The 26,013-nt window shown below is 42.4% G+C and overlaps 1 protein-coding gene across 3 annotated transcripts in view; it reads left to right on the forward strand.

The window, feature by feature from the left end:
• Positions 1-21,341, forward strand: part of LOC8041750 (glutamate receptor ionotropic, kainate 2) — a 398,324-nt gene extending 376,983 nt beyond the window's left edge. For all 3 annotated transcript variants that reach the window (XM_040215999.3, XM_040216000.3, XM_040216001.3), the window contains 2 exons: positions 10,918-11,207; positions 20,672-21,341. In XM_040215999.3, the coding sequence (XP_040071933.1) occupies positions 10,918-11,207; positions 20,672-20,821 (440 nt within the window). In that variant the 3' untranslated portion in view covers positions 20,822-21,341. The remainder of the gene's footprint in view (positions 1-10,917; positions 11,208-20,671) is intronic.
• The last annotated feature ends 4,672 nt before the right edge of the window (positions 21,342-26,013 follow it).

Here is a 26,013-nt window from a genome sequence, read left to right on the forward strand (position 1 = left end):
CATCGCCGAACGCTCATTCTCCGCCCAAAGATAAAGCTAGAGGTCACAACCAGATGCCGAAGTTTCAGCCCGATCCGATAACTCAATCAAAAGTTATAAGTGATTTTCTGAAAATTTCAATGGGAAAACGGAGCCTATTTTTGGCTGTTTTCGGTTTCAGGTGCCATAGAGCCCCATGTGTTTGAAAACTCCGTCGGCCGCAATTTTCCCATTGAGATTTTCAGAAAGTCACTTATAACTTTTGATTAAGTCATCGGATCGGGCTGAAACTTTGGCAACTGGTTGTGACCTCTAGATCTACCTTTGAGCGGAGAATGAGCGTTCGGCGGTGCCTAGTTTATTTTCGCGGTAAAAAAGATCGTGTAAATTTTCTTTTGTGACACCCTGTATATATATATATATATATATATAATGATACTGATAGTCATTGAGCGCAAAAGTAAGATAAGTGTGACGTTTTTTTCAACCAAATATTTTCTGATAAAGAAGCGAAACAATACTGCATTTCGGACTCTCTAGCTTTTTTACTGACACACACACCCACACCCATCTACCCACACACACATATATAAATATATATATATACAATGATGATACCGATAGTCATTTAGCGCAAAAGTAAAAGATAAGTGTGACGTTTTTTTCAACCAAATATTTTCAGATAAAGAGGGGAAGCAATACTGCATTTCGGATTCACTAGCTTTTTTTACTGACACACACACACCCACACCCACCCACACACACACACACATACATATATATATATATATATATATATATAATGATACTGATAGTCATTGAGCGCAAAAGTAAGATAAGTGTGACGTTTTTTTCAACCAAATATTTTCTGATAAAGAAGGGAAACAATACTGCATTTCAGATTCACTAGCTTTTTTACTGACACACACACACCCACACCCATCCACCCACACACACACATATATATATATATATAATGATGATACCGATAGTCATTGAGCGCAAAAGTAAAAGATAAGTGTGACGTTTTTTTCAACCAAATATTTTCTGATAAACAAGGGAAACAATACTGCATTTCGGATTCACTAGCTTTTTTACTGACACACCCACACCCACACCCACCCACACACACACACCCATATATATATAATAATGATACTGATAGTCATTGAGCGCAAAAGTAAGATAAGTGTGACGTTTTTTTTCAACCAAATATTTTCTGATAAAAAAGCGAAACAATACTGCATTTCGGACTCACTAGCTTTTCCACTGACACACACACCCATACCCATCCACACACACACACACATATATATATATATGTGTGTGTGTGTGTGTGTCAGTATAAGAAAGCTAGTGAATCCGAAATGCAGTATTGTTTCCCTTCTTTATCAGAGAGTATTTGGTTGAAACAAAGGTCACACTTATCGTTTACTTTTGCGCTCAATGACCATCGGTATCCTCATAATTAACCAGGGTATCGGGCTTCTATGACCCGTAATTTACTTATCAGAAGAAATTTTTTTTTTGTTTTGTTTTTAGTGGTCTAACTTTGCTTATAAGAATCTAAGCGCAGACTTTTGAAAAACAATATAAAACACTCAAAGAATTTTGAGAATCTATCAGGTGAAATATCGATCCTCACGATCGATATATTTTATTCATAATTGCTTAATAGTATGAAATCGGTCGTTTTTAGATAGTATAAAATAGGTAATGTTGTTAGTTTAATATCAATATTTTTTAAGGTGGATATCTACCGTTTTCCTATTGTTTTCTAATAGGTTTTAAAGTGTTATTCAATAGTTACTGGAAATGGCCTAATGGCAGTAGCTTTTTTCACAAGCTTCACCTGTATGAACTTTTGACATTCTTCGTTACCGAATAAATACACACCATCGATAGCTTTGCGATAGTTGGGTATCGGTATAGTTTTATGTAAGTCAACCAGAAATAGTTTCATGATAGTCGATTATCAATAGTACACTCTCCATAGTCTCATAATAGTCGACTATGGACAGAAATGCCGATTGTATCGATAGTACTATCGACAGGTTTGCACCACTATTTCAGTAGCATTTTTTTTGGATTGGCAGAGTCCTTCTCGGTCAATCGTGGTCACTAATGCGCCATTTTCATCTTATTGCTCCTGTCCTGTTCATTTTAATACGTGAGCCACCAAACCCGCTCAACTTCAAAACAATTCTTATCGTTCTCCTCGGTAAGCTGTACATTTTGTTTATTGTTTTATGTGCCACAGTATAATGCAATCCTGTCAAACTCAGAAATTAAAGGCTCGAGCGGAAAAAAAAAAGCATTGTAGATGTCAGGAGTAATCTTCTTCTGCCCTTCGACTTGAAGGAACCTCGAGGGAATTACGGAAGTTCCGCATTTTCTTTTCTTGTGGGTTTTTTTACTTGTTTTTGTTTTTAAGCCCGAATGCCCGCGAAAGGTTTGAATCCATAACAAAAGAACACCGGGCACGCTGTCCACGGTCATTTTGAAAAAAAAAAATTATATGTGATACTCATTAAAATGGCGTGAGGCAATGCTTTTTTTCATCTGATACGATTGTAAAAAGCTTCGAGAGCGAACTCATTCAACCATGTTGAAGAGCTATGAATAGAATTTATTTGGAAGAAACCATTTTGAAATCGATATTCATTATATAACCTATCACTAGTCCGTTAAGATTGGGAATGATTTTTTTTTTAAATATACTTTCACGTGGTGGTGCATTTATATATATTCTGCAGAAAGAGCTATCCTTTAGAAAACCCCACACCTCAATGAGAAAAGCGAGCGATAAATTGTGCTGTGGAAGGGTTTACGATGCATACCGCATCAGCACTCGAACGCTTTGTTCCCGAAAACGTCATCATTCTTGCCGGTAACCGCACTGGTGCCCTAAAGAGTTCGATCAATTCTTACAAATCGAATGCATTATCATTTGGGTTGTGCGAATAGGGTTCAAATCGAATAGCAAGGCGTCATTCATAATGTTCACAGTGCAAGGGAAAGCCGCGACAACCGGTTTTCTTAACAGTGTTAAAGCTATAGGGATGTCGCTGCGCTATTCGATTGAAACCATTATTCGCACATCCCTAATGACCACATATATACAAAGTGGCATAGGCAACGTTTGGGTTTGCGAAACTTCGCTGTTTCGTTCTAGCGAAGTGATTGATAAAGAGTTGTACAATATTGTACCGGGACTCACTGGAACATAGTTATAATCGCAAACTCATCCACTTCTGGCGGTGTGTTAAAGACTGCACAGCCACAACTTCTGCCATAGGTATAGCCGAGTCATTGAACATTATCACGAGAGAGCCATAGAAGGTGTGTCTAACATTTTTTTCAGAATATGTTGCGACCGTTTTGTTTTCAATCAAAACTTGAACATATATGCCCAACACCAGTAGCGCTTACATGAATTTCCTGTCAGCATTACATTGTGATAATACCGACATTAAACTTGAAAAACAAATTAAAGCCCAACTTATCAGTTGCATTAGATGGTATCTCAACTTTCATTATTAAAAGGTGCGTATTTTACGCTTATCTTAAAGCAGATTTCTAACTTGTTATCAATCAACGCTGTCCGCTCCTTTTGGAAAAATCTATAACTGTGGCAGTACATACAAAAGGTAGAACGGAAAATGTAAAAATTATATATCCCCATTTTTGCTATGCACGTTTGAAAGGTCTATAAAATTGTTTTATATAAACCTTTTTCGATTTTTTGAAAGGTAAGATTAGCCCTATACAACGTGGCGTTATGAGTGGATTAACTGTAGAAAAAAATTACTGTAAAATGTTTTCTTGACTATTGGTTGTCAGCGTGGTGAGGAGGCTACATATTTTATTATATCGAAGGACTTTACCTAGGTTAATCATTCGTTACTTACACACAAATTGTGATCCTAAGGAATCAGTTCTCCGCTTTGCACATTGCTTCTCAGTTATTTAAAAAAAATTGGTACGTGTCCTCGGACGGTACTACCGACCTTATGTTTTGCTTTCGGCGGTGCCGCAGGGGAACGTACTTGAAAAACCTAGTTTCATAAATATTCTAACCTTATGTCTTGATCAAAACTCTGAGACGAAGGGAAATGTAATAAAGGAGAAAATAACTCGGAGTATCAAACGCAGCCATGTTTATTCTGTAGGGATAACATTTTATAGCCGTCCACTCAGACAGGAAAGAGGGAAGACAATAAATACATCCCGCCGCGAAGTTGGTGGTACTGAGCCAGGCTAACATACCTCCACCCAGGCACCACACCACCAGCAGCACGCGGCTATGTTTATTCGCAAAGGGACATAAATGTATAGCTGTCCACACCGACAGGGAAGAGGGAAAACAAAAAGACAGTTGGCTGAACTGAGTCAGACCGGTTGATTTTCACCCAAACGGCGCACCACCAACAGACGCTTGCTGGTGGTGTGGTTTCTGCGTGGATGCTGTTGTCGCTCGTGAGCAGAGCCAATTAACAAATAAATAATGAATTAATGAATGCAAGATTACAACAGTAGCTGAGGAAATCGCTGTTCCTTAGCTGATGTAAGCCCTAAAACGTTGTTAATAAGTTAAACTAGGTTGTACTAATTTCACGAACGTTGCTGGTTTTTAAGTAGCTCTTCAAATTAAGTTATATTTCTCTTTCATAAGAAATTTGTATTTTTGTTTTCCAGCCAATGGGATAACACTTTTCATAAAGGTTTATTCACCCACAGTCCTATATTTCAAAATTTAATAGCGAAACTGAGGTAAATTCACATGGCGACTTTCCGACCGCTTTCTTAAGAAAGTAAGGACTAGGAATTTTAATTTCTAGGACTAAAACATAACCTTGTGGGGAGTTTGTATTATCATAGATTTTCAGGTATTATTCCAAGACACGATGTGTCTTTAATTCAACGTTCGCGTAAAGGTACCTGCTAAAACAAATAGCATTCGTTGTAATTAAATAGTTGAATTAGACATTCGTGGGCGGCATAAAAGTTTCATTAGGTTGTTGCACTTTATTGACTGGTTATAAACAGGCGATCTGGGCTTACAAATACATTTGCATTATGAAACTTTTGCACCGTCTGTCAAAGAAATAGAAATAATGCAACCTATGACTCCCGCAGTTTGGCTGGATTTATACAAGACAGTGGCATAGTAAAGAAGGCAGCGGTCCTATTTTTAAATATCCTGGAAAAAAGTGTTCACTAGCCTACATTAATTAAGTTGCTTTATTTTTAGTACCTTTAACACACGAATATGCATTTTCTCACAATGGAGACATTTTTCTAAGCCTTTATATGCTTAATGTAGGTAAAAAACAGAATTACTCTAATATTCAACAAACAAGAAATATGTTTCAATGTATACAAAACAATATACGCGTTCCGTGGTTTTTACGGTACACATAATTATGTATATTTTTTGTAGAGGTAGAGTTTGATGTTTTCTATTTAAACCAGATAAAACATAAACATATTTCGAAAAACTGGAATTAGAATTATCACGCAGGCAAGCTTGTTATCCATACTTACGAAGTGTTCTCTGCGCTGTGTCCGGATTCTATGCTATTGCTCTTTCTTACACTAGGATAAGATGTGAAAGTAAGATGGGTCTTGCCCACTTCTCACAGTGTGGGGTTTGGCGGTTGAGGGATGATGAAGGTGGGGCATCGCTGTAAAAAGGATCAGTATGAAAATAAATACGCAGTTGTGTTTGAAACTTCATTGCCATGCCCCCTTTTTTGAGTGTCCCGTTTCTCAGGGTCCTTTAGTCAGTATATGACGAGCAAAGTTTTCAGATGTTACTTGTGACCCCAATAAGTCCGTATGTTTGAGCAGCCCAACTTATGAACGTTTTGAAAGAGGAGGAGTATTCTCCTCGTGTGAACTCGACAGGCGTTGTCTCATTGAATTGTCAGATATCTTCGAGTTGGCCCTATGTTATGCAGGGGTAGGGCTCAACAGTAAGCGAGTCAGTTGAATGTCCATAAAATAGGTTGTTTGGATTGGTTTTATTGTGTTGAAATTTCTCACAACTTCTCAATGTGTAAGCATATTTTGAAAGTCTCTATCAGAGCTAACGGCCAATTTCAAGCATATTTATTATATTTTCATGATTACATAACATGTTTGTGCCCCAAAACGTCACACCAGTTGTATTTTGCTGAATGCCTTTGATCGATCGGCCAGCCTTAACTACTGCATTACTTCAGCATGGATGTTTAATAATTTCAAACGTAAATATACCGGTCATAAGAGGAGGATCAAGCGGCTTTGTTACATAATGACGAAACGAAAAAAAAAAAAAAAAACAGGCTCGCAGCAATAAAAAAAACACCTGAGAAACTGTTTTTTTTTCTCGTGGAAGTAGCTTTTACAGTGTAGTAAAAACCAGTGACAAGCGCACTTAGCCGAGCAACCTATTTAGAATGAACAAAGACATTGAACAAGCATTGCGAAACGACGAAGTGTCACTTTTCCAAACAGCAGATTATAGCAGGGTTCTTCCTTTCGCGCTTGTTTTCGCATATAGGGCTGAAATAATAGAACTGGAATTTTATTATCATTTGCCGACTTTATTTTAAGCTGTATTTATTTTTAGGTACAAATGTGAATAATATAAATCCGCCCTACAAAAACAAACAATTATCTCTGAGGCTCAAAGCGCCAGTACTCCTTCGAAGCTTGGGGTTACCATTAATTACTTCAGTGTTGAGTTCAAAGTGCACAATAATGCCCAACAAAAGTCTTTCTTAGAACTTTGTTCCCTTGTATCATTCCCAAATACTGAATTTTTAATTTTTCGCCCTCGTCCTTGTGTGCTCGTCCACGTCCACTTCTTAACTGTCATCTCTTTTTCTGATATCTATATTATAACATCAAAACTACGAACTTTTTTCAACTCAATCTTTCAGGCCAAGGGCGTAGCCATACCAGCCTTGACTTTATCATTCATCTCCTCTCCTGCTCAGATTTCGACTATAAGAGTGTTTCAGGTACCTACTTCTGCGTGCGAAATCATGATTGGCGAAAATGCAAAATTTCACTCCACAACCATAATATCAGGCGGATCGAGTGTGACTAAGTAACGGCAAATGGTCCACGTGATAAACTTTGGCTTCAAGCAGATAAAAAAGAAGCTTTTAGAAAGAAGCAAGAAAAGAACGCCACTATGCAGGTTCGCTGGGCACACCTTACACACATTCACATTGGAGAATGGAGACTTGTTAGCTGTTACTAGTTATCTCCTGGGAAGTAACTCAAACAAGCTGGGCCAAGAAAATGATTGCGCCCCAATGTGTTAAAGTTGCCGCACGCGAGTCCGATGATAGGGTATCAGGGAATTCGGGGCATACAGAAGTCGACCGATTGTGTCCCGGAGGCGTTCTATTGCCCAGGCATACGTTATGAAGTGCGAAGACACGCTACGTCGGGTGACACATGCATCATTACCATTCTAAAGAAAAGGGGGGTAAAGTCCCGGTCGGTCGCATGCCCTTGAATGACAGCCCTATTGAGTGCGTAGCAGTAGACATTGTCGGACTTCTACCTCCGACCTCGACCAAGGGTAACCGATACATACTCACCTCGGTCGACGTTTTCACGCTCTATTCGGATATCTGGCGTAGCCAACGATCGACTTCGGGACCGTCGCGCAAAGACTAGTTGACATGTTCTTTAGCATTAGGTTTTCTCGCGAGGTTCTCTACGATCGAGGTTCCTGCTTTACCTCCGGGTTTATAATATATTCTGATGATGTGTCGGCAGTCAAACATCTGAGTAAAATAACCTACCATTCGATGTCTTAGGGAGTAGTTCAATGTTTGGACGGTAAAATAATGCAAACTAAACCAAAACTCAGGAACAATCAGTCTTTTGACCGGTACATCACCCCGCTCTTGTTTGCATATGGGAAGGTACCCCACTCCAGTCTCACATTTCCGCTGTGTGAGCTCATCTACGGACCACTCACGGAGCTAAAGGAATTTTGGACAGTAGATGGGCTGATTGATGAAGTCAAGGAAATATAAGGCTACGTCCTTGACCTGAGAGAGCGACTCGAGCAAACTTTGATTCAAGCGCATCGAAATCTGGGTCAAGCTCAAGACACAGAAGGAATACTATGACAAGTGTTGCCTAGGCCGTCATCCAAAGGTTGGGGATCGGGGCTCTCATCAGTATCCCGACAAGTCACCACATGCTACTGATGCATCGGAAGGGACATTTCCCTATTACTGGCAAAAAAAAATAGTTTGACTACTGGTTAGGCTAGCTGGGGCACACCAGGAACCTGTTCCACATCAGTATGCTGAAGCGATATGAAGAACGTTCCCAAGAAGCTACTCCTCAGGTTTTATCGGTTGTAGTCATTCAAGAAGCAGAGTTAAAGGGTCACATGCCAACCCTCACATCCGAAGAGAGCTATGGGTTTGGGCTTGTGAAAGTGTATTACGAACTGAAAGAGGAACAGCTGGCCTAGATAGGAGGTCCGCTTAAAGCATATAAAAACCTTATCTTTTTTTTAGAAGTCCTCTCAGGTCAACAACACGCCTCACTATATCTTCAAGCTTACAATAAAGAATGGGGAAAAGAAAGTAGACGAGGTGCTAAAAATGGTAGTCATCGAAAGTTCACATTCCCCGTACAACCGTCCTTGGAACTTGTTAAAGAGACGGATAACACCGACCGCGCCTGCATAGTTTTCCGTCATATCCACAAATCCACAACGTCCTGTCGCTGACGCCATGGGGTACTGTGAGGACGTGGTTATGATTAAAAGAGGGTGAGGGACAGAGAAGTGAACGTGAACAAGCGCGCGAGGAGGAGGGTCACCACGGAGCATCTTGCAGACTGTCTATCAATGACATGCGACCGAGTGGGACTTTACCCACCTTGCCCTTAAGAATCGTCATTATGCATCTGTCACTCGACTTCACGTGTCCTCGTAATTCATTATGTATGCCCGGTCAATAGAACAACTCCAGGAAACGATCGATCGACGTCTGGATGCGCTGCCATTCGACTCTCTCGGGCTAACTTTAACGCATGAGGACGCAACCACTTAGTTGGCACCGCCTGTTTCAGTGAATACCCATGAGATTTCAGGTAACAGCGTAGCAAGACTACATTCCTCAATTTGAACGTGTGTCAGTTGTGACAGCATGCATAGTAGCATCCTTTCATTGCTTCTCTCTAAAGGCTTCTTTCGACAACTGCGTGAAGCTCTCGTAGATCGCGCGGGCATTTTGTGGTTGCTTAGTGACACTTGAACCGCCTAATCTCATGGTTGGGATATGAGTTTTTGGTTTTTCGCCATTCATGATTGCGCATGCAGAAGGATTAGGTACCTGCAGCTGTCTTTTCCAATTGAAATCGGAGGCGAGGAGCTGAGTGACGAAGTCAAAACAGCGTGCATCCTCGCCCCGAGAAAACGACTCGAGCAAACTTTGTAGCGTTGATGCTATGATGCGTATATAAGCGGAGGAACTGACAGAGAAGTGGACATAAACGAGCGCACGAGAGGAGGTTGATCGTGCAAAACATCAGCGGCCGGCAAGCATAACTGGGCACTTGGACACGCACCAAACCAGGACTGAGCTGTCAGGTCGGAAGCCTGAAGGACGCCGCCTTTGCTTGGTTACCAGAAGACTGCAATCTGGAGTCAAATCATCGTCCTGATACGGAACGCCTATTCTGTTAATGACCAAGACGATCCCAAGAACGCTCGCATCCTGATGCCCCACCACGATGCAATCGATCCACTATGATCCACCCACCATCATCTTTTCGCCCGAGTCACAACCTCATGGTCACCAAGATGAAGACGACACCCATGTGCCTTAACCGTCGGACTGAGCCTTATTGAACAAAACTCGACTGTACTTTCTTTTTAAAGATTCGTGTTGCCGGTTTATTTCCCATTCTCAGCAATAATTTTTCTTACAATACAATATTTGACCTTCAAGGCCTGGTCTCTGCTTTCTCAACATTCGTCTTTTTCGTTCTGAGCCTTTATGTTATAGACCCATAGTCACAGTGGCTAATGCCGGGCGACGCAATTCTGCCCGTGAATATAATTAAAAAAATAAAGGCAATTTATATATACGCTGGAGTGACACGCAGTACAATACGCATAATCGAGCTGACTCTAGCAAAGTTGCACAAAACACGTAGAGCAAAACAAACGTGCTAAAGTCACAATTGAATCTGACTCATTCTTTCATTTACCTAGGGAGCATGAGACCAACTAAGCTGCATTTATAAGTTCCGAACGTGCCCACTTCATTTTATTGGGGCGGATCCTGTGCAGGGCAAGTACGCCCAAGACTGGGTGGAAGGTTATTTGCATAACCAGAATACGCCATTGTTTTTGGCAACTGAAACTGATTTTAATGGGGCCGAATGGCTGTCAGCCGCTTCAATGCGGAATCTTGTGATATCTTAATTTCTATGGCATTTGCATGGCTGTCAAAAAGTATAAGAATAACGCCAGTGTAAAAAATAGCAAAAAATGTGTTTAGTATATTTAAAGATTAAAGTATATTAGGGCTTAATTTTACAATCTTGATATTAACAATTTCGTTTCAGACATTTTTGAAAAGATAGCGGACATTGGAAATTGCGGCAAGTTTCGACAGTAACGCCTGGAGAGCTAATTAAAAAGCAAGAAGTGTCAACACAAACTCCACACCCGGCGTGTCTTAAGCTGTCAGTGAGTGTAGTCGTTGTATATTCTAAAAGCAAAAAAAAAAAGAGAAGAACACGGTCATTGCGCTAATTTGTATATCGTAATGATAGATAGGCAGTGCTCGTCCTGAATATTGATAATACTCTTTATAAAAGTATATTCCATTTACATTCCAATTCTTACCTTCACACGGGGATGTTCAACAACGCGCATTCAAATACAACCCTCCCCTACAGATGCAAAGATCCGAAACGTGCTGTCCGCCGCCATTGTGGAATTTCACGAGGGTGACCTGCTTTTCAAGCTGAAGGAGAAGTGGTGGAAGACGCGCAATCCGCCGGATCCGGCTTCCCTGGGCAAGTGCCAGCTCTACGCGAACGCCTCCTCATCGGCGAGCAACAGCGAAATGAGCCTGTCCTCCGTGGGCGGGGTGTTCATCGTCCTCTTCGTGGGCTGCCTCGCGGGCGCAGTCATAGGCATCGGAGAGTTCGTCTGGGAGCTGCAGAAGATCCCCTACGGAGAGAGGGTAAGAGAACGGCCGATCCCGGTGCTGTCAGTTCCCTTATTTACGCGTGCAAAAACCTCTTGTCTTTCACCACACTTGTTTTGACAGCTTAAAAAATGCTGAACGTGGCAAGGTCCCCCCCCCCCCCCCCGCGCCCCCAGCGTCTAACTATCGTTTTGCAGAGGCTACGACCATAGTCCTTAAGAACGCCAAAGGAGAAATCTTGATGCAAGGAGCATGAGGACGATAACAATTAACGTCCTGCCTTTTTAACTTGTCAGAAGACTATAGTGCATTCCCAGAAATCAAAAACCACCAGGTAACTCGAACTCGTACGTTTTAGCAGAGAACGCGCTATCTCTGTCAGTTTCTGCGATAAAAAATCGCCAGGCGCGACCGTCATCCTTGATCGTTACTCGCGTGACCGTTATGGTCGACCGTAGTACATAGGCTAAAGTTATATAAAAGGTATAGGGCCATGGGGGTGATTTTAAAACACGAGTACGAATATACTGCTGAAGCGAATTGAACCTGGCACTAAGTCGCTCCCTACCAGGTACCATATATCCTGACTGAGCAGAGCATTTGCGTGAGCGAGGTAACAGTTGATTTTTATAACACACATATACGTCATATTTCATAGATCGCATCATTTCACGTCAATTTCTGTAACGCATCACATCACAGCCACACAAGGCGATGTGAGCGCCTGGCTACCGAGCTGACAGCCCGTTCGGTCTGATTCACTGCATCGCCGTCCCTCCGAGACAGACTACCACCAAGCGTATGAAAGCCGCCAACGAAAGAAGCAGCAGAGGCAATCGCAGGGAGATGGCGATGCCACTTCCATTGCAGCCACGCAAGCCACCGAGGCATCCTCCAAATCCTACCATTACCGGTGAACACAATCTGTGTTCCTCATTTTTTGTTCGTTTTATATTCAGTAAAATGAAGTCCTTGTAATACATATATCAGAAATATATATATATTTCTTTTTTTTTTTTTGGGGGGGGGGGGGGGGGGGGACGGGGCAATTTGCGGATTTCGCAAGGCACCAGGAACATCCGTTATTGAAATGATAAACAAACACGCAGTCTTATGAGTGTGTGGTGTCGTAAGAAGTGCGCGCCACTGCTGCGGAAAAAGAAACACCTGTTGGCCAAGAATTTCGCACTCTCACTCCAATAGTGCGAGGAACACATGATTTATTTTATTTTAAATTGTGACATTAAAGCGCAGCAATATTATTTGTTCAGTTCTAATGTGTCGATAATGCAATAATTAATGCAAAGAGTAAGGTGAGCTGGACAGAATAAACGAACCGCCGTGTCCTGGTTCGGTATCAGGACCAGGCGGATTTCGCCGTGCGTACTAGTCATCAAGCGGTGTTCAGAGATTTTTGTTTGGCCTTTGTCCCCCTCGTTCCCCTTCTCCACGGGTTATTTTCATTAGTTTCTAATAATTCAGAACTTAACTAAGAAATGATTATTCCAATCTACACATTTTAGGATTGTTAATGCTTTAGAGCTATTTATTTTGCAAAAATATTTAATAATTAGTTTTCATTCAAAACTTTCCATCTTGTTCATGATTTTTTTCTAATTCCTTAAATAGACAAGGAAACTTGGTTTGGTATGCACTTCTTTTACCTTCTGTTCTTTAAAGCACTCGCGAAGTGCACAGCTCAATAACCACCTGGCTTCGAACACAATCTGCGTGCAGTACCAGTTACCAAATATAGGCAGCGCGGCTCACGCCCTCGTTGTATTTGGGTAGCAGTCGGTGGTGTTAGGCTAATTGGATTATACGGACTGCTTTGAGGTACCTGTATTACCCTGATTAAACATCCTACAAGATGCATTAGCACCATTCCCCCGGATCATTTTCAAACAGCTTAAAATTCTAAATTTACATTCAGGGCGTGCTCTCTGATGAACTGCGTAGTACCGGTAGAAAAACTAAACAAACAAAAGTAGAATATTAACCTGCTTTTTCTAGAAAGCCCTAACGCCGCGGAATATCTGACAGATAATTTATCCATCGTCTAGAAAAAGCAAAACTTCTTCTGATTTTCTCTTATTAACTTTGAACTGTACGAAACTGTAAAAATGCGTACCAAAATTAAAATAAACGTGGACACTGAGCACACTAATCCGCTAAAATAGAAGTGAGTTTTAGTTTCGCGTATACGAGTGAACGCAAGCACTCTGTGTTGGCTTTAGCGTTGCGTGTTCCGCAGTGAACATGTGCGGAGTCAAAACTCTGGCCTTAGATTAGCGCATAGCGATGACACGCCTGTGCAGCGTGAACCACGCAATGTTGACGAAATCGCATAGTGATTGCGTTTGCTCCTACACGCAACTATAACACTTTCTAAATTTTCTGAAGAAATAAATACCTGCTATATACCCTATTCTCACGAGTAAAGCCTAGCCCACATAGAGCGCTTTTCTCCGCGTCTGCGTCGCGTCTGCGCCTGCGCTTTGACGTCACTTCCGGCGACGGGACGAAACGCAGCGTTTTTTGGCGCACTCCGACGTATCTGGAGGCGCCAGATATTTTGCGTCCAGGCGTTGCGTCTCCCGCTGCGCCCAGTAGGCAACAACCAATGAACGGCCGCGTTCACTAGTTGCAGGGGGCGTTTGAATTTTCTCTACTGTTTTCGCCACTGTAGGACTGTAGTTTTTGCAATGGGCCTTGCGACAATAGCGATAGTAATAATCATAATTTTTATTTGCAGAGATTGCGATACCCACTCGGCAGCGTGCAAGGCTAGGCGAAAATGTTGAGACCCTTACACAGGTGCGCCTGGTAGCCCGCCGCCAAGTGGGGAAAGGGATACGGGAAAGGAAAATAAATGCAAACACTCAAAACAGAAGGATAAACACACAAAAACGGATAACAAACCTGTGCCATTCCAATAGAGAGCGCGCGCGCGCACGCACGCACGCACGCACGCACGCACGCACATTCACGAACACCCGCGCGTGCGGAGTTTACAAAATCTGCACGCCCGCGGCCTTCAATCAAAACGTTCCGCCAATGCTTGCAGCAGGGCGAACATGGGTAGTTACGTCCTTCTCCCTGTAGACATCAGCTTACCATACCTTTTGCACAAGTCCAGGGGCTCCTCCCTGCTCCGCGGGAGAGGCTGACGCTCCTTCAGCGGAACCGAGAGGGGTTAGCGATGTACAAAAGCGTCGTGCACTCTGGCAGGCGAAATGTAAATATTCCAATGACACCGAGAGACAAAAGTACAGAGTTAATACTATCGGCAACAATCGCAACAATGCAACCTCTGTAGCGACCAGCTGTAAATGTTTTGGCGCAGGAGATGGTGATGCCGATGGCATACCGAAAGCTGGATGAGGCGTACGCACTAAAAAGGGTGAAAATGAGTAAAATTGAGCTTCATTGAAATTGCTGTAATAAAAATGCGGGCATACTATTAATAAAATAAATATTACAGCATGTAGCCACCATTTAACGCGCGATTTCTTTTTAAAATTTGCATTTGTTTTTTAATGCGTCTGGCTACGTTGGGCAGACGCTTCGAAAACGCAGACGCGAAGCGCTGCCCGGTAGCGCTGCGTGTGGTTTGACTGGGCGCACGCGCCTGGCTTAGCACGCGCGCCAAGCCGAGACGCGCGTCTGGACACCCGGCAAAACGCGCCATGTGGGCTAGCCTTAATACCAGCACCACCTAGAATAATCCAAGTGCCTGCACTAGAACATTCACGCCATCACAATGAGATTGAGTGCATATACAAATTGGACACGAGAGGCGTGTCAGCGTTTGGCCGAATCACGTGTTCGACCAGTGCGGCGAACGACGCTCGATCTTAGGATTTGGCCTGAATACTCAGTTGGAGTCGTCCGACTGTAATTATTGATGTTGCATAGAAGCGATGGAGGTTATTCACAGGCTCTGATATTTATGTTTATTTTGTGCCCCAAACCGCCCTGAGGGTTTTGACATTGGTGGACAGCAGAGGCACTTTGATATAAGATTAAAATAAAATGTGCAAAGACATGGAACTGCCGGGTTCTTCCTTTCGGGAGGGCGAGGAAGGAGAATTGGTGACTGAGATTAAAGCAACAGTATATTTTGGACACAAATAAGCAAGTAATAAAAAAGACAACCGAAGACATACATGTACTGTTTACCTTCGATTAGTCAATTTAATATGTTGTAAGATGCACAGTCATCGGTGTGGCCTGGCGCGCAGCGTGTGCCAGGATGCTGTCCTAGATCGGGTCTTAGCGTCGAAGCGTCGAAGCAGTTGGACCTAGGGTGCAGACAAAGCATTCCCAGGCAAGCATGACAGTGTGGGTCTTGTAGGCGCCGGCACCTCGGGGCCGGGACAAAGCCGAACCAAGATACGTCGAGTGGCCGACCGTCGCGGCTCGCTGCTAGGCTTCGAATATCCCCAGAGCGCACCCGTAACGTCGCCCTTCGTGTTCAATTGTCTGCCCTCCTCTTCTTGGGGGCTCAAAATGATGACAGAAACAAATAGATAGCCAATCAGAGATCCTAAGCTACAATATGTTATACTACAGGTACGTTCCGGTATTCAAAAAGTAAAATAAGGCATGAAATATAAATTATGATGAAAATGGCTAGTGAAAAAAATTTGAATTCGATATAATGGTGATTCCAAAAATGCCTATCATATACTATGCGAACCAGATGCCTTTGTACAGCTTCAACTCCCTAAAATTCACTTTCCGATAAATTGTTCCACACGACAAAAGCAAATTCAAGTTGGGCCCAAACCAATACCCAAAATAAATGTAACATGGCAGCGGATGCTCGAAGTTACAGAGTAATACGTGAAATCACATGCCAAGCAAATTAAAAAAGGTACAACAAATATTAGCGCCGATATTATTGGCATGTCCCAACAATTATTAGCGACATGTTAGTCGATGGCAAATGTGAGTTGGCCATCGACTAACATATCAATGTCCCTGATCATATATGGTCGAGTAATAGTACTGTTTTCCAACCTGTACTAAAAATGTAAGGGATATATACGCCACGAAAGCAAGGTTACATTAGTTTTGTTCGCGTTCAGAGGCAGTCGTTTCAACGAGCACAATTTTGATATCCCGAAACGGCAGACTGGAGCACTTCGCAGTCTGTCCCGGAACAAACATGTTAGAATAACTTTATATCATCGCAAATTGGAGCACATCAGCAAACTTTTATACAATCTAAATCATTGTTTATAAATTCTACGAGCAGAAACAGACCCACTACTGAGCCCTGATGAACTCCTGCAGTCGAAAAAAAACGCACTTGAAAAAGCCATTTTCAACTCAAACATATTTTTGTTTTTCTCGATCCCATCCACAAAGCTGAGGGGTGATACCACATTGTTGCAATTTTCGTATCACCAAATAATGATAAACTTTGTCGGAATCATTAGAAAGATTAGAATAAATTGAGTCAACCTGACGTCGATATGAAAGAACCCGGGCTTTGTAGCCCAGAAATTGACACAAGTTAGAACACTCTGTGCTTTCGTTAACATACGTACTGTTCTAAAACATGTACGCTGGCCTATTTTCCCACAGCACAATATAACAGTCAATCGTCGCGATCTAAATAGAGCGACGTAGCAAATAACAAGATTAAGAACACTTTGCGGAAATTCGATTTGCATATCCCAGGCAGCACGACCGACATTGGGCCAGCGTCGGGGAAATATTGCTCACAATATTGGCCCAGTTTAACGTTTTGCACCGGGGCCCAGTACTGGGCAAATATCGGTTACCGATCGTTCTAAAAATGGGCCGGAATCGGCGATATTTTTCGAGTTCTGGACAGAGATGGGCGAATATCGGTTAACATGGCCGCGGCCGCTGGGGTGTCACCGGACTTCCTCCAAGCCAACGGTACTATAGAATTAAACCATCAGTTGGGAAACTCCCACAGTGCCTGCTCTGAAGATGTTGCACCGATCCGTACTCGAGAACCGAGCTAATAGCGATCGCAAGGCCGTCATTTCTCGCGCACCAATCACTCGAGGAACTGAACGTGACTTCTATATTGTCTTTAATCGGCCAGGTTGGCTCCGAAACAGATACGGTGGAAGGGCCTTCAAGGGTGCCGCCCCCGACTCCCAAGCGGACGCACCGCGAATTACTGCCGAAGTTAGGATGCGCCTAGGTCCGGACACGCTACCTGAAATCACCGCTGAGGCATGGTTGCATAAACACAATATTCATTGTGCCGCAAACCTTGCAAACTAAAGATTTTAGAAAATATTATGCGCCCCCCTTTTTCTACTAATCTCAATTAAAAGTTACCACAAAAAGAGTTTTTTTTTCCATTTGTTTGAACGGAAAAACCCAGTTCTAGCCACAGATTGCCTGGCCCGCCTTCGGCGCGGCCCTGGCAACAGCGGCAACCGCCGCGATTGGCCGGCGCAGTGGACCGCGATTAAAGGGAACCATGAAATGATTTTAAAATCGAATTTCATCCACCGCACGTCGTAAGAGGTGTGAAAAGAAACACAAAAACACAAAAATAGGGAGCCAAAAAAAATTATTTGCTATACAACTTTTAAAAGAAAACTGGACTCTTTCGCGCCTTCTTTCCTTCGAAAGCTCGCTGCCTTTTCACTACGATGCATCCGCGGAAACGGAGCACGTCAGCCGAATCCACGTCGCCTATTGGGTAAGAGCCTACCTCACCAGCACCGCGATCGTAAACAATGAATAGCCGGCGAATGTTTCCTAAAAGTTTTGTTAAATAATATTCAGATCCACATTTTGTAGCATAATTAGAGATGTGTGGCGAAAATTGCCAAATTTGATAATGCTGAGAGTTATGCGCCATCTATCGTCTGGTAAACGATGCAACTACTGCGCGTGCGCAGTAGGGCAGGGTCGACTTCAGTTACTTGGGTCGCTTGGGTCACGACGACCGACGAACGGTTATTTCCTTTGATTTCCTTCCTCTCGAAACTCTGACTGACTGAACGTTTATTTTTCTACGTATTCTTCTCGCGCGTGCCGACTTCAAGCAGCAAGAAAAAAAGTACTTAAAACAGACCACGACGAACAAGAACGCTGGATCCACAAACACCCGAAAAAAGCGACAACGGCGACGAATCCACCGAATCCGACGAAGCGAGCTGCTCAGAATATAGGCCTAGCAGGCACTCCGACTCGGCGCAGCGTTGCTTCGTCGCAAGACCGTCTGCCTACGACCAACTGGCGTGCTGAATGTAATATGCCCGCGCTACCCTTGTGGACCCTTCCCGTATTATAGTTTGATCGCTGACCTCCATTTTAGATTAAGAGGTGAGGTCAATCTCTTTCCCCTGTTTTCCGAGGCGGTGTTGACGAACACTCGTCGAAAAGGGACTCTCGTCGATTCTATCTTCTTGTTTTGTGTGATATAGAGCTGAAATAAACGCCGTATGGATTACCTCCGTAACACGGTATGTACACTTTGTTATTGGTATGCCATTTTTATTCTGACAGACTGCACGTCACTGTCGAGCTATAACAGTTCGTGGGAGGTATACGTGCAATGCCGGTCCAACCTTTCTGTGCCCAGTGTCGCGTCAGTATCGAGTTGCAGTCGTAAAAGATCGGTCCAGAAGCGCTTACCAACAGCGCGAATACAGCACTTCCATCAAACGCGCGCGTCCGCTCCGAGTGTGAACAGGTATTTACTTGGCTCTTGCTGACACTCCTAGTTCAAACGTACCTTTTTTAAAGTCGGCTCGCTCGTGCATCTCCGAGGCCGAGAAAAACGCCGCGGCAATTTGTTTCCATCAATGTCGCTTTGCAAACGACTTACACGGGCCGCCTTTTACCAACAATGACAGTTGGGTTGACTTCTGGAGTCTTCACCGCAAGACTCGCTGCACTTCCCAACAGGCATACCGGCGTATGGGACTAGTCCCATGCTGTCGCTGTAGCGCAACATATCTCATTGAATTTCGCTCAGCTGCGATGTGGCGATGAGGGGCGCCGATTCAGAAAATACGTCGGTGACATCACCGCAGTAAAACCTACCGGCGCACCCCAACTCGTCGCCGCTAACCTTCCCATTCTCGTGCTGCCGAGGAAACTTCCGGTTCCGGAAACAGCCTACGTCACGGCTTGTTTTGCGGTCAGTTGGAGAGAAAGAAAAAGTCGATCTTTTATTAATTTTTTGTGTAGAAGTTAATAAACCGAGACGAAAACGGATGCCTGTTCGGCATTCAGTGAACATTGACGGTTTAATGTAAAAGTTATCTGGAAAAAGTAAAAAAGGTCATTTCATGGTCTCTTTAGTACAGTTTTAGAAACGGTCGAGAATTCCTAATACCGGCCGATATAGCCGGTTCAGACCCGACAAATTACCGGAAAACGGCGCTGGATACTGTACATCGGCGTGGCGTTGGTCGATCCAAATGATGTTCAGCCGACATCGGGCACATCACGTTAATACTGGCGCGATGTTTACGACCCAGCGCCAATATCGGCTGCATTAAAATGATATTGGCCCGGTTTCTCTGCTCCGACGCCAATATTGGCGCCATACTGTGTGCTGCCTGGGATGTAGCATTCCTGAATCAGGACATTTTCTCTTTCCCACAAACCACTATATTTCAGATGAAACTCCATAATACTTCCTGTTTCACATCTTGTTCATTAATATTATGTTTATACTCGAACGCAAAAAAAAATATATATATATATTATTGTGGAAATAACAACCCAAAAATGGAAAGGTTGTCTCTAGTTCTTTGGTAATTTTGTTTCTTGTCGCCCAGTAGCTTGTTTAGCGAAAATTCGTGATTCAATGAACTGCCGTGAGGGTTGTACAGCAGTTTTGTGGCGACCAGTTCAATGGAAATTAAACGTTTTGGGAAAAAGTATGTCATGCGGAAGTTAACTAATCCTAAAACGAAAGCAGCAGCGAAAATGCTTCTTGTCGACTGTTTATGTGGCGAAATTAATGACAAACTTAATTAAAGAAGAGTCACTGGTGATGAGAATCTATGGTTGTGGTATTTGGTGAGATGTCGAGACGTGTTGACAGGCATTTACCCTAGGATGGTCAATTTAACGCTGTGTATTATATGCCAAATTTAGACTATGCCCTTCATGTCAAGCTCTGAAGTCTCAGTTTACTCGAAGTGTGAGCGGCTGTCAAAGCAGAACATTGGTGGCCTGCCACGAATAGCTCTTTCCTCTGTGACGCGATTGTTGCCTCCTTGAATCGTTTCTTACTTCGAATTCGTTTTTAACGGGAGTAACTCAATGACAACATAAGCCACACAACATAGATGGAAAAAGAAAGATCATTGCAATTGCAAACGGAGTTCTCGTCAGAATTTGCGACATGAGGCTCGGAACTTAAACAATCACACCGAGATGTGCTGCCCGAAAAACATATTCTACGTACGATCAATTTGTCAAATACGACACAATTATTGGTCAATTTGTTATGCTCTGTTCTTTTTATTGTTCTATAGGAGTCCATCATCGCGGAGATGTTTCATGCCTGCAAGCTGGTGGTCACATGCCGCGGCCGAAAATTCAGCCCCATTTCTCCGTCTCTCGAGGCCTCTTTGGATGGAGATGCAGCACTGCGGTCCACTCCGCAGTCATCGACGAAGAGTTGACATACCTTTATGAGTGTGCTTGTGAGGATGGGTATTGGTCGGTGCGTTTGGTGTCAACCAGTGTCACCATGTGTATCACGTGTTATTTACTACATCTTCATGCATGTTTTTAATATCAACATGCTAGCGTGATCGCTTAGGTACTTTCTAGTTATCGCTCATATGGCTTCTGCTCATGGTATACAAATAAAAGTGTGCTATAAATGGCACACGACCAGCGCCAATGCATAACTTTAATTGATGGCGACTGAGAAAACGTATTCGCCTACGTTCTTGAATTCCTTGTTACAAAAGAATTGTGTCGTTCATTCTTCGAGCGCACCACACTGAAATCAAGACTTCTGTTGTGCGATTACCCCCGGCAGATCTTTGAAATGAACTAGTCTTGTTTTGCTTGTTTCTTATTCGGAAAAAACAAATACTGAAGGTTTGAGCGATTCAATGCAGTTTACAAGACAAAGGCGATGTACAAACATACCGATATTAAGGATTATTCCAAATGGCTGCCGCTGAAAGCTACTATTAAGGGGGGACACTACCCAAAAAAGGAAATTTTTGCACCCCTTGTCTGATTTAAATTATATTTACAGGGCTTGTTTCTGTTGATGTTGAGAACATTTCTGCCAATTTTTGTTAACCTGGGTGAAGTACAAAAAAAATTGCAAACGTTCAAAGACGAAAGTGGGCGTGTCTGCGTAGGAAAACTATCGTTTTGAAATTACTTATAAATTTATCGTTTTCATGTGTTACATTGCATTAGGACAGTTCAGAGCAGATAACTATGGAGCTATATTTCTATGTTATACCATCTTTCATGACAAAAAAGCCACATAAACACAAATACAGTTTTTTAGATTTCCATCCTTTGTCCAAAATTTTAGTTCTTGAGCATGAAAAATGACAAAAATAAAAAATACAAGCTCATAGTTATGTTCCCCTTATAATTTCACCCCAGAAAAACTCATAAAAATGAATCCAAGTTGCATAATAACAAAACGATAGTTTTCCTAAAGTGAAATTTATGCCAAAAAGTGGAATGGAGAAAATTGCATTCAAAGTGCTCCAACCCCTGCCTTTTCTTTAGCATCGGAGGACCGAAAATAATTTATAAAAAATTAACTATGCAGTGTAAACTAATGAAACTTTCTGGGAACACTTTTTAGATGTTGGTGGATGTAAATATGACATTTTTCAAAATCAACTTTTTTTTGCAGAAATTGTTTTTTCTGGGTAGTGTCCCCCCTTAAATAGAGCAAATGTCACGTACAAACTGAGGGGAAAAAAGCTTATTCCGTTAAAGTGTACTGACCTTTGCACTACATATTGGTGATATGTTTATCCAACTGGCCCACCTAAATATTTTGGTATTGCTCTATATGGCAGTAGAATCTGAGCTAAGCAACTGTCCTACACACTCCCCTATTTTTCGAATACATAGCTTTTGTTAGAAACTTCATCTGGTTATGCGCTGTATCAGCCGTAAAGTTTAATTAAATGTGATCGATGTTTTTGTATGAGTGACACCTTACATGCACACGTAGCGCAGATTATTAGCACTATATAGGGAGTTATATATGTTCAACTATGTGGAACAAAACTTGTCAAAATATTCTATGTGTGAGAGAATAATATATTTCCCGATTGTGTTTTCTTCAGTCACGAGAGTTGTCAATTTTTTTCAAACAAGAATCGATTGTTTTGAAAGTACTGAGGGTTTAAAATGAACACTATTTAACTCTCAAAATTTGATGAGTCCATGGTTAAATTTAAGCAAGTGTTGGTATTTATAGCCTGCTGGTCACCGCTACTATAAAATAGAATGTGTGTTCAAGATAGTTAATTGCAATTATTAAAAATATATGTTCACACACGTCACACGCACGCAATACTGGGAAATTGCAGACAGCCTTGCTTGAAATGTGTGAGCAATGTCGGCTTCCTTGTAAGCGAGCCTTGGTTCATGGAAGGACATGAAGACGTTTTACTAATATTAATTATTGGACTTTCAGTGTATTAAGATAGACCTCCATCAGCATAATTTCAGTGTTATGATAAAAGGAAACATGCAAGGTTAAATGTTCGTTTTGACATCATATAGACCTACTTATCGGTACAGTTGTCACTCACCTATAATTTTGGCACTATTTGTTAACGAAGCGTCTTATTGATACGGTGTCTATTACCTGAGATGACAAAATAGACCTGGCATAACACCTCAAGTTTTGATGTAGCATTGAACTGTTTAAAACAACGCTGCTGTGACTATATCTCACATGATATAATCCTCCTCGGACGCCATGCTAACCTTTTAACATTGTGTATAGAGACATGTCTCACAAGAAACAGCTGATTGAATCCTACTTATCTTTTGTTACTGAATGTTCGCACCTCTTTGTATTATGTAAATTTGAACACAAACGCTACCATATCTTAAGAATCAGTGATGACGCTTCTTCAGGGATTTATGTCACCGTCAGTGGAGTCAAAATGTCTGTATTTGCAGGTCGAACAGAGGTCCGAATGTTATCGAGGACGATGCATTTAAATCATGTTTTGAATAAAGAGGATGTTATTGTGCTAGGTTCTGTTTTTTAATAATTTATTTGAACATATCTACTATACCAAATATTGTTACACAACAGTGTCAACGCAGCCTCAACGGTCGGGGAATTCAACACATAGATCGATGCGTGAGTGGCTGCAGGAGACGAGGTCTACTGTTCTTGGAGACTCAGTGTCATTGAGTGGAGATGTATTCATAAAAAAAAAACAAAAAAACACGTTGGAAGCAAATGTGACATGGGTTTTCTGCAGTTCTTGTTCCTGAAACAGTTTCAAGCTTCGGGACTGCCTGAAGTACCTCCACCAGTACACTTTTTGAAAGAACCTTGGTTACAATAAGATGTTTATTTCCTATTGAAGAGGGTGTATTTACTGATATGAATTGTTCGATACATATGCAAGGTTTATAAAACTATTATATACATAGCAACTAAGGGAATACAACTTATTGCACCGTCTTAAACAGGGTATTTTTATAAGTAAGCAATTTTTTAAAGCAATGGAAGCTACAATAATGCGCTTTGTGCAGGTGGGTTAGAGCGTCAGCAGACAAATTATAGGCGGATAAGCTTTCAAATTCAAATATTTAAATAAAATTAGGTAAATAACTCCTTGATTAGTCAAAGTACGCATATGGTTCCAATTAGAAATCGCTGAGTTTCATTGAAAGAACCAAATTTTAATATTTCCTCCAGTAGAACAGGCACAAGGTTGGGGTAATAAAGAGCGCATGAAAGGTTACGAAAAAGCATCATGGGTGCTTTATCGCAACGGTAGTCTTGCGCTTGCTGCACGATTGCTAACCATAACTCTCCACCATGCATACCACGTTACCAAAGTATGACTGTAAACGATTGTGTCAGTCGTTTTTTATGGCTGTACAACACTAGAGCGCACGACACAAGAGCGCCGACATTAGTGCGCCGACATTAGAGCGCCACGACGATAGCGCGCGCGACACTAGAGCGCCGCGACGTTAGAGCGCGCGACACTAGAGCGCCGCGATGTTAGAGCGCGCGTCTCGAGAGCGCTGCGACGTTAGCGCGCGCGACCAGAGGGCGGTCCCTCGAGCGCCCGTCACGAGAGCGCACAACCAGCGCGAGTGGCCCGACCGGACCGACCAATTTTTCGGGCATAGCGTGTTTTATGTAATATTGGCAGGAATTTTTGCCGCGGAATTCCGCAATGACAATGCGAAATGAGTCGACGAAATCTTTTGCGTGTGGCAAACCAAAATGTGCGACAAAAAGCTAAAAAAAAATTGTTGCGTGCATGTTTGCAGGAAAAACATTGCAGCTGACCTACCTTCATTAGTTTCTTTTATTTTGTATATCACAGATTTGGAGGGGAGGTTTTCCTGAATCTGTCAAAAGACTGGAAAGATCTACATTCGATAAAATTGCGCTGAGCTTTCCTTCGATGAGTTTTCTGCTGATACCTTTTTAGAGGTGAGCTTTCTTCATCACGGACAAGGACGTCAGAATACCAATTAAACTTATGCGAGGGACGCTGAAATAGCCACCAAAAATATAGGAGCCCAAATGCCTGTCAAGAATAGACAAAATATAGCAAAAAGTGAGCTATTTATAGTATATCCGAGAGGCGCACCGCAGCACTGTGAAGAAATCGTAGACTCGCTGCTCCACTCAACTGCAAACTTTCCCGGTACCTATATGCCCCTGCAGCCCACTCCCCTGTCCCCTTTTCTCTCAGATGTCAGTAAACAATCAGTTAAAAAAAGTCATACCCGTTTTTTTTATTTGATTTTTTTTTTCAAGGCATATTTGATCAGTCAAAGATCACCAAGGCTTCAATCCGATGAGTCGCACAATTTTGTTCTGTCTGTGGAACCGCGGGTACATCACACATTTTGCGGTGTTCGCTCAAATGGGGTGCGCTGTCGTGTCGCGCGCTCAACTGGTCGTGCGCTCTCGTGTAGCGCGCTCAATTGGTCGTGCGCTCTCGTGTCGCGCGCTCAACTGGTCGCGTACTCTTGTGTCGTGCGCTCTAGTGTCAAGCGCGCTACTTTCGTAGCGCCCTCGTGTCGTGTGCTCTAACGTCGGCGCTCTAGTGTCGCGCGCTCTAAAGGCGCTCTCCCGTTTTTAATGACACTCAGCAAGTTCGTAGTTATAACCATATGTTTTTTTTTTAATAATTAAACTTGAATTAGCATATTTTAGTTAATTAGCCGGCTGGTCGTTACGATTCATCATCTATACTATGTCCTTGTGGCCGTATAACTCACATGCACATTCGTCATTAGTGTAAAATTCCCGACTTCATTTTTAAACAAAGTTCTTTAGCTTAAAGAAAAATGCCTCGTATGCTCTTAAGTCTTTATTGTACACATTCTTATATGCTTTTTTTAGATTTTATTCAGTGGACTATTAACCGTAGTACGGGAGGAACAAGCCCGCGGTTCGCAGGGAAATATGGCGTAGTGCACCACAGTTTTCATGTTTCTGTAACTCGCGCACAAATTCAATAAATATAAATATTTTAATAAAAACATAACATCGATTTCATTAATTGCGTCTGCTTGATGAAAGAAATTGTACGGGCGCCAACCACTGATGTATGCGTTAAAGCATCCTTCGCATATGCGACGCAGGGGGTTTACGGTGTCGCTT

Source organism: Ixodes scapularis, unplaced genomic scaffold, assembly GCF_016920785.2.
Source record: "Ixodes scapularis isolate PalLabHiFi unplaced genomic scaffold, ASM1692078v2 PGA_scaffold2__306_contigs__length_199485367, whole genome shotgun sequence".
Classification (NCBI taxonomy): Eukaryota; Metazoa; Arthropoda; class Arachnida; order Ixodida; family Ixodidae; genus Ixodes; species Ixodes scapularis.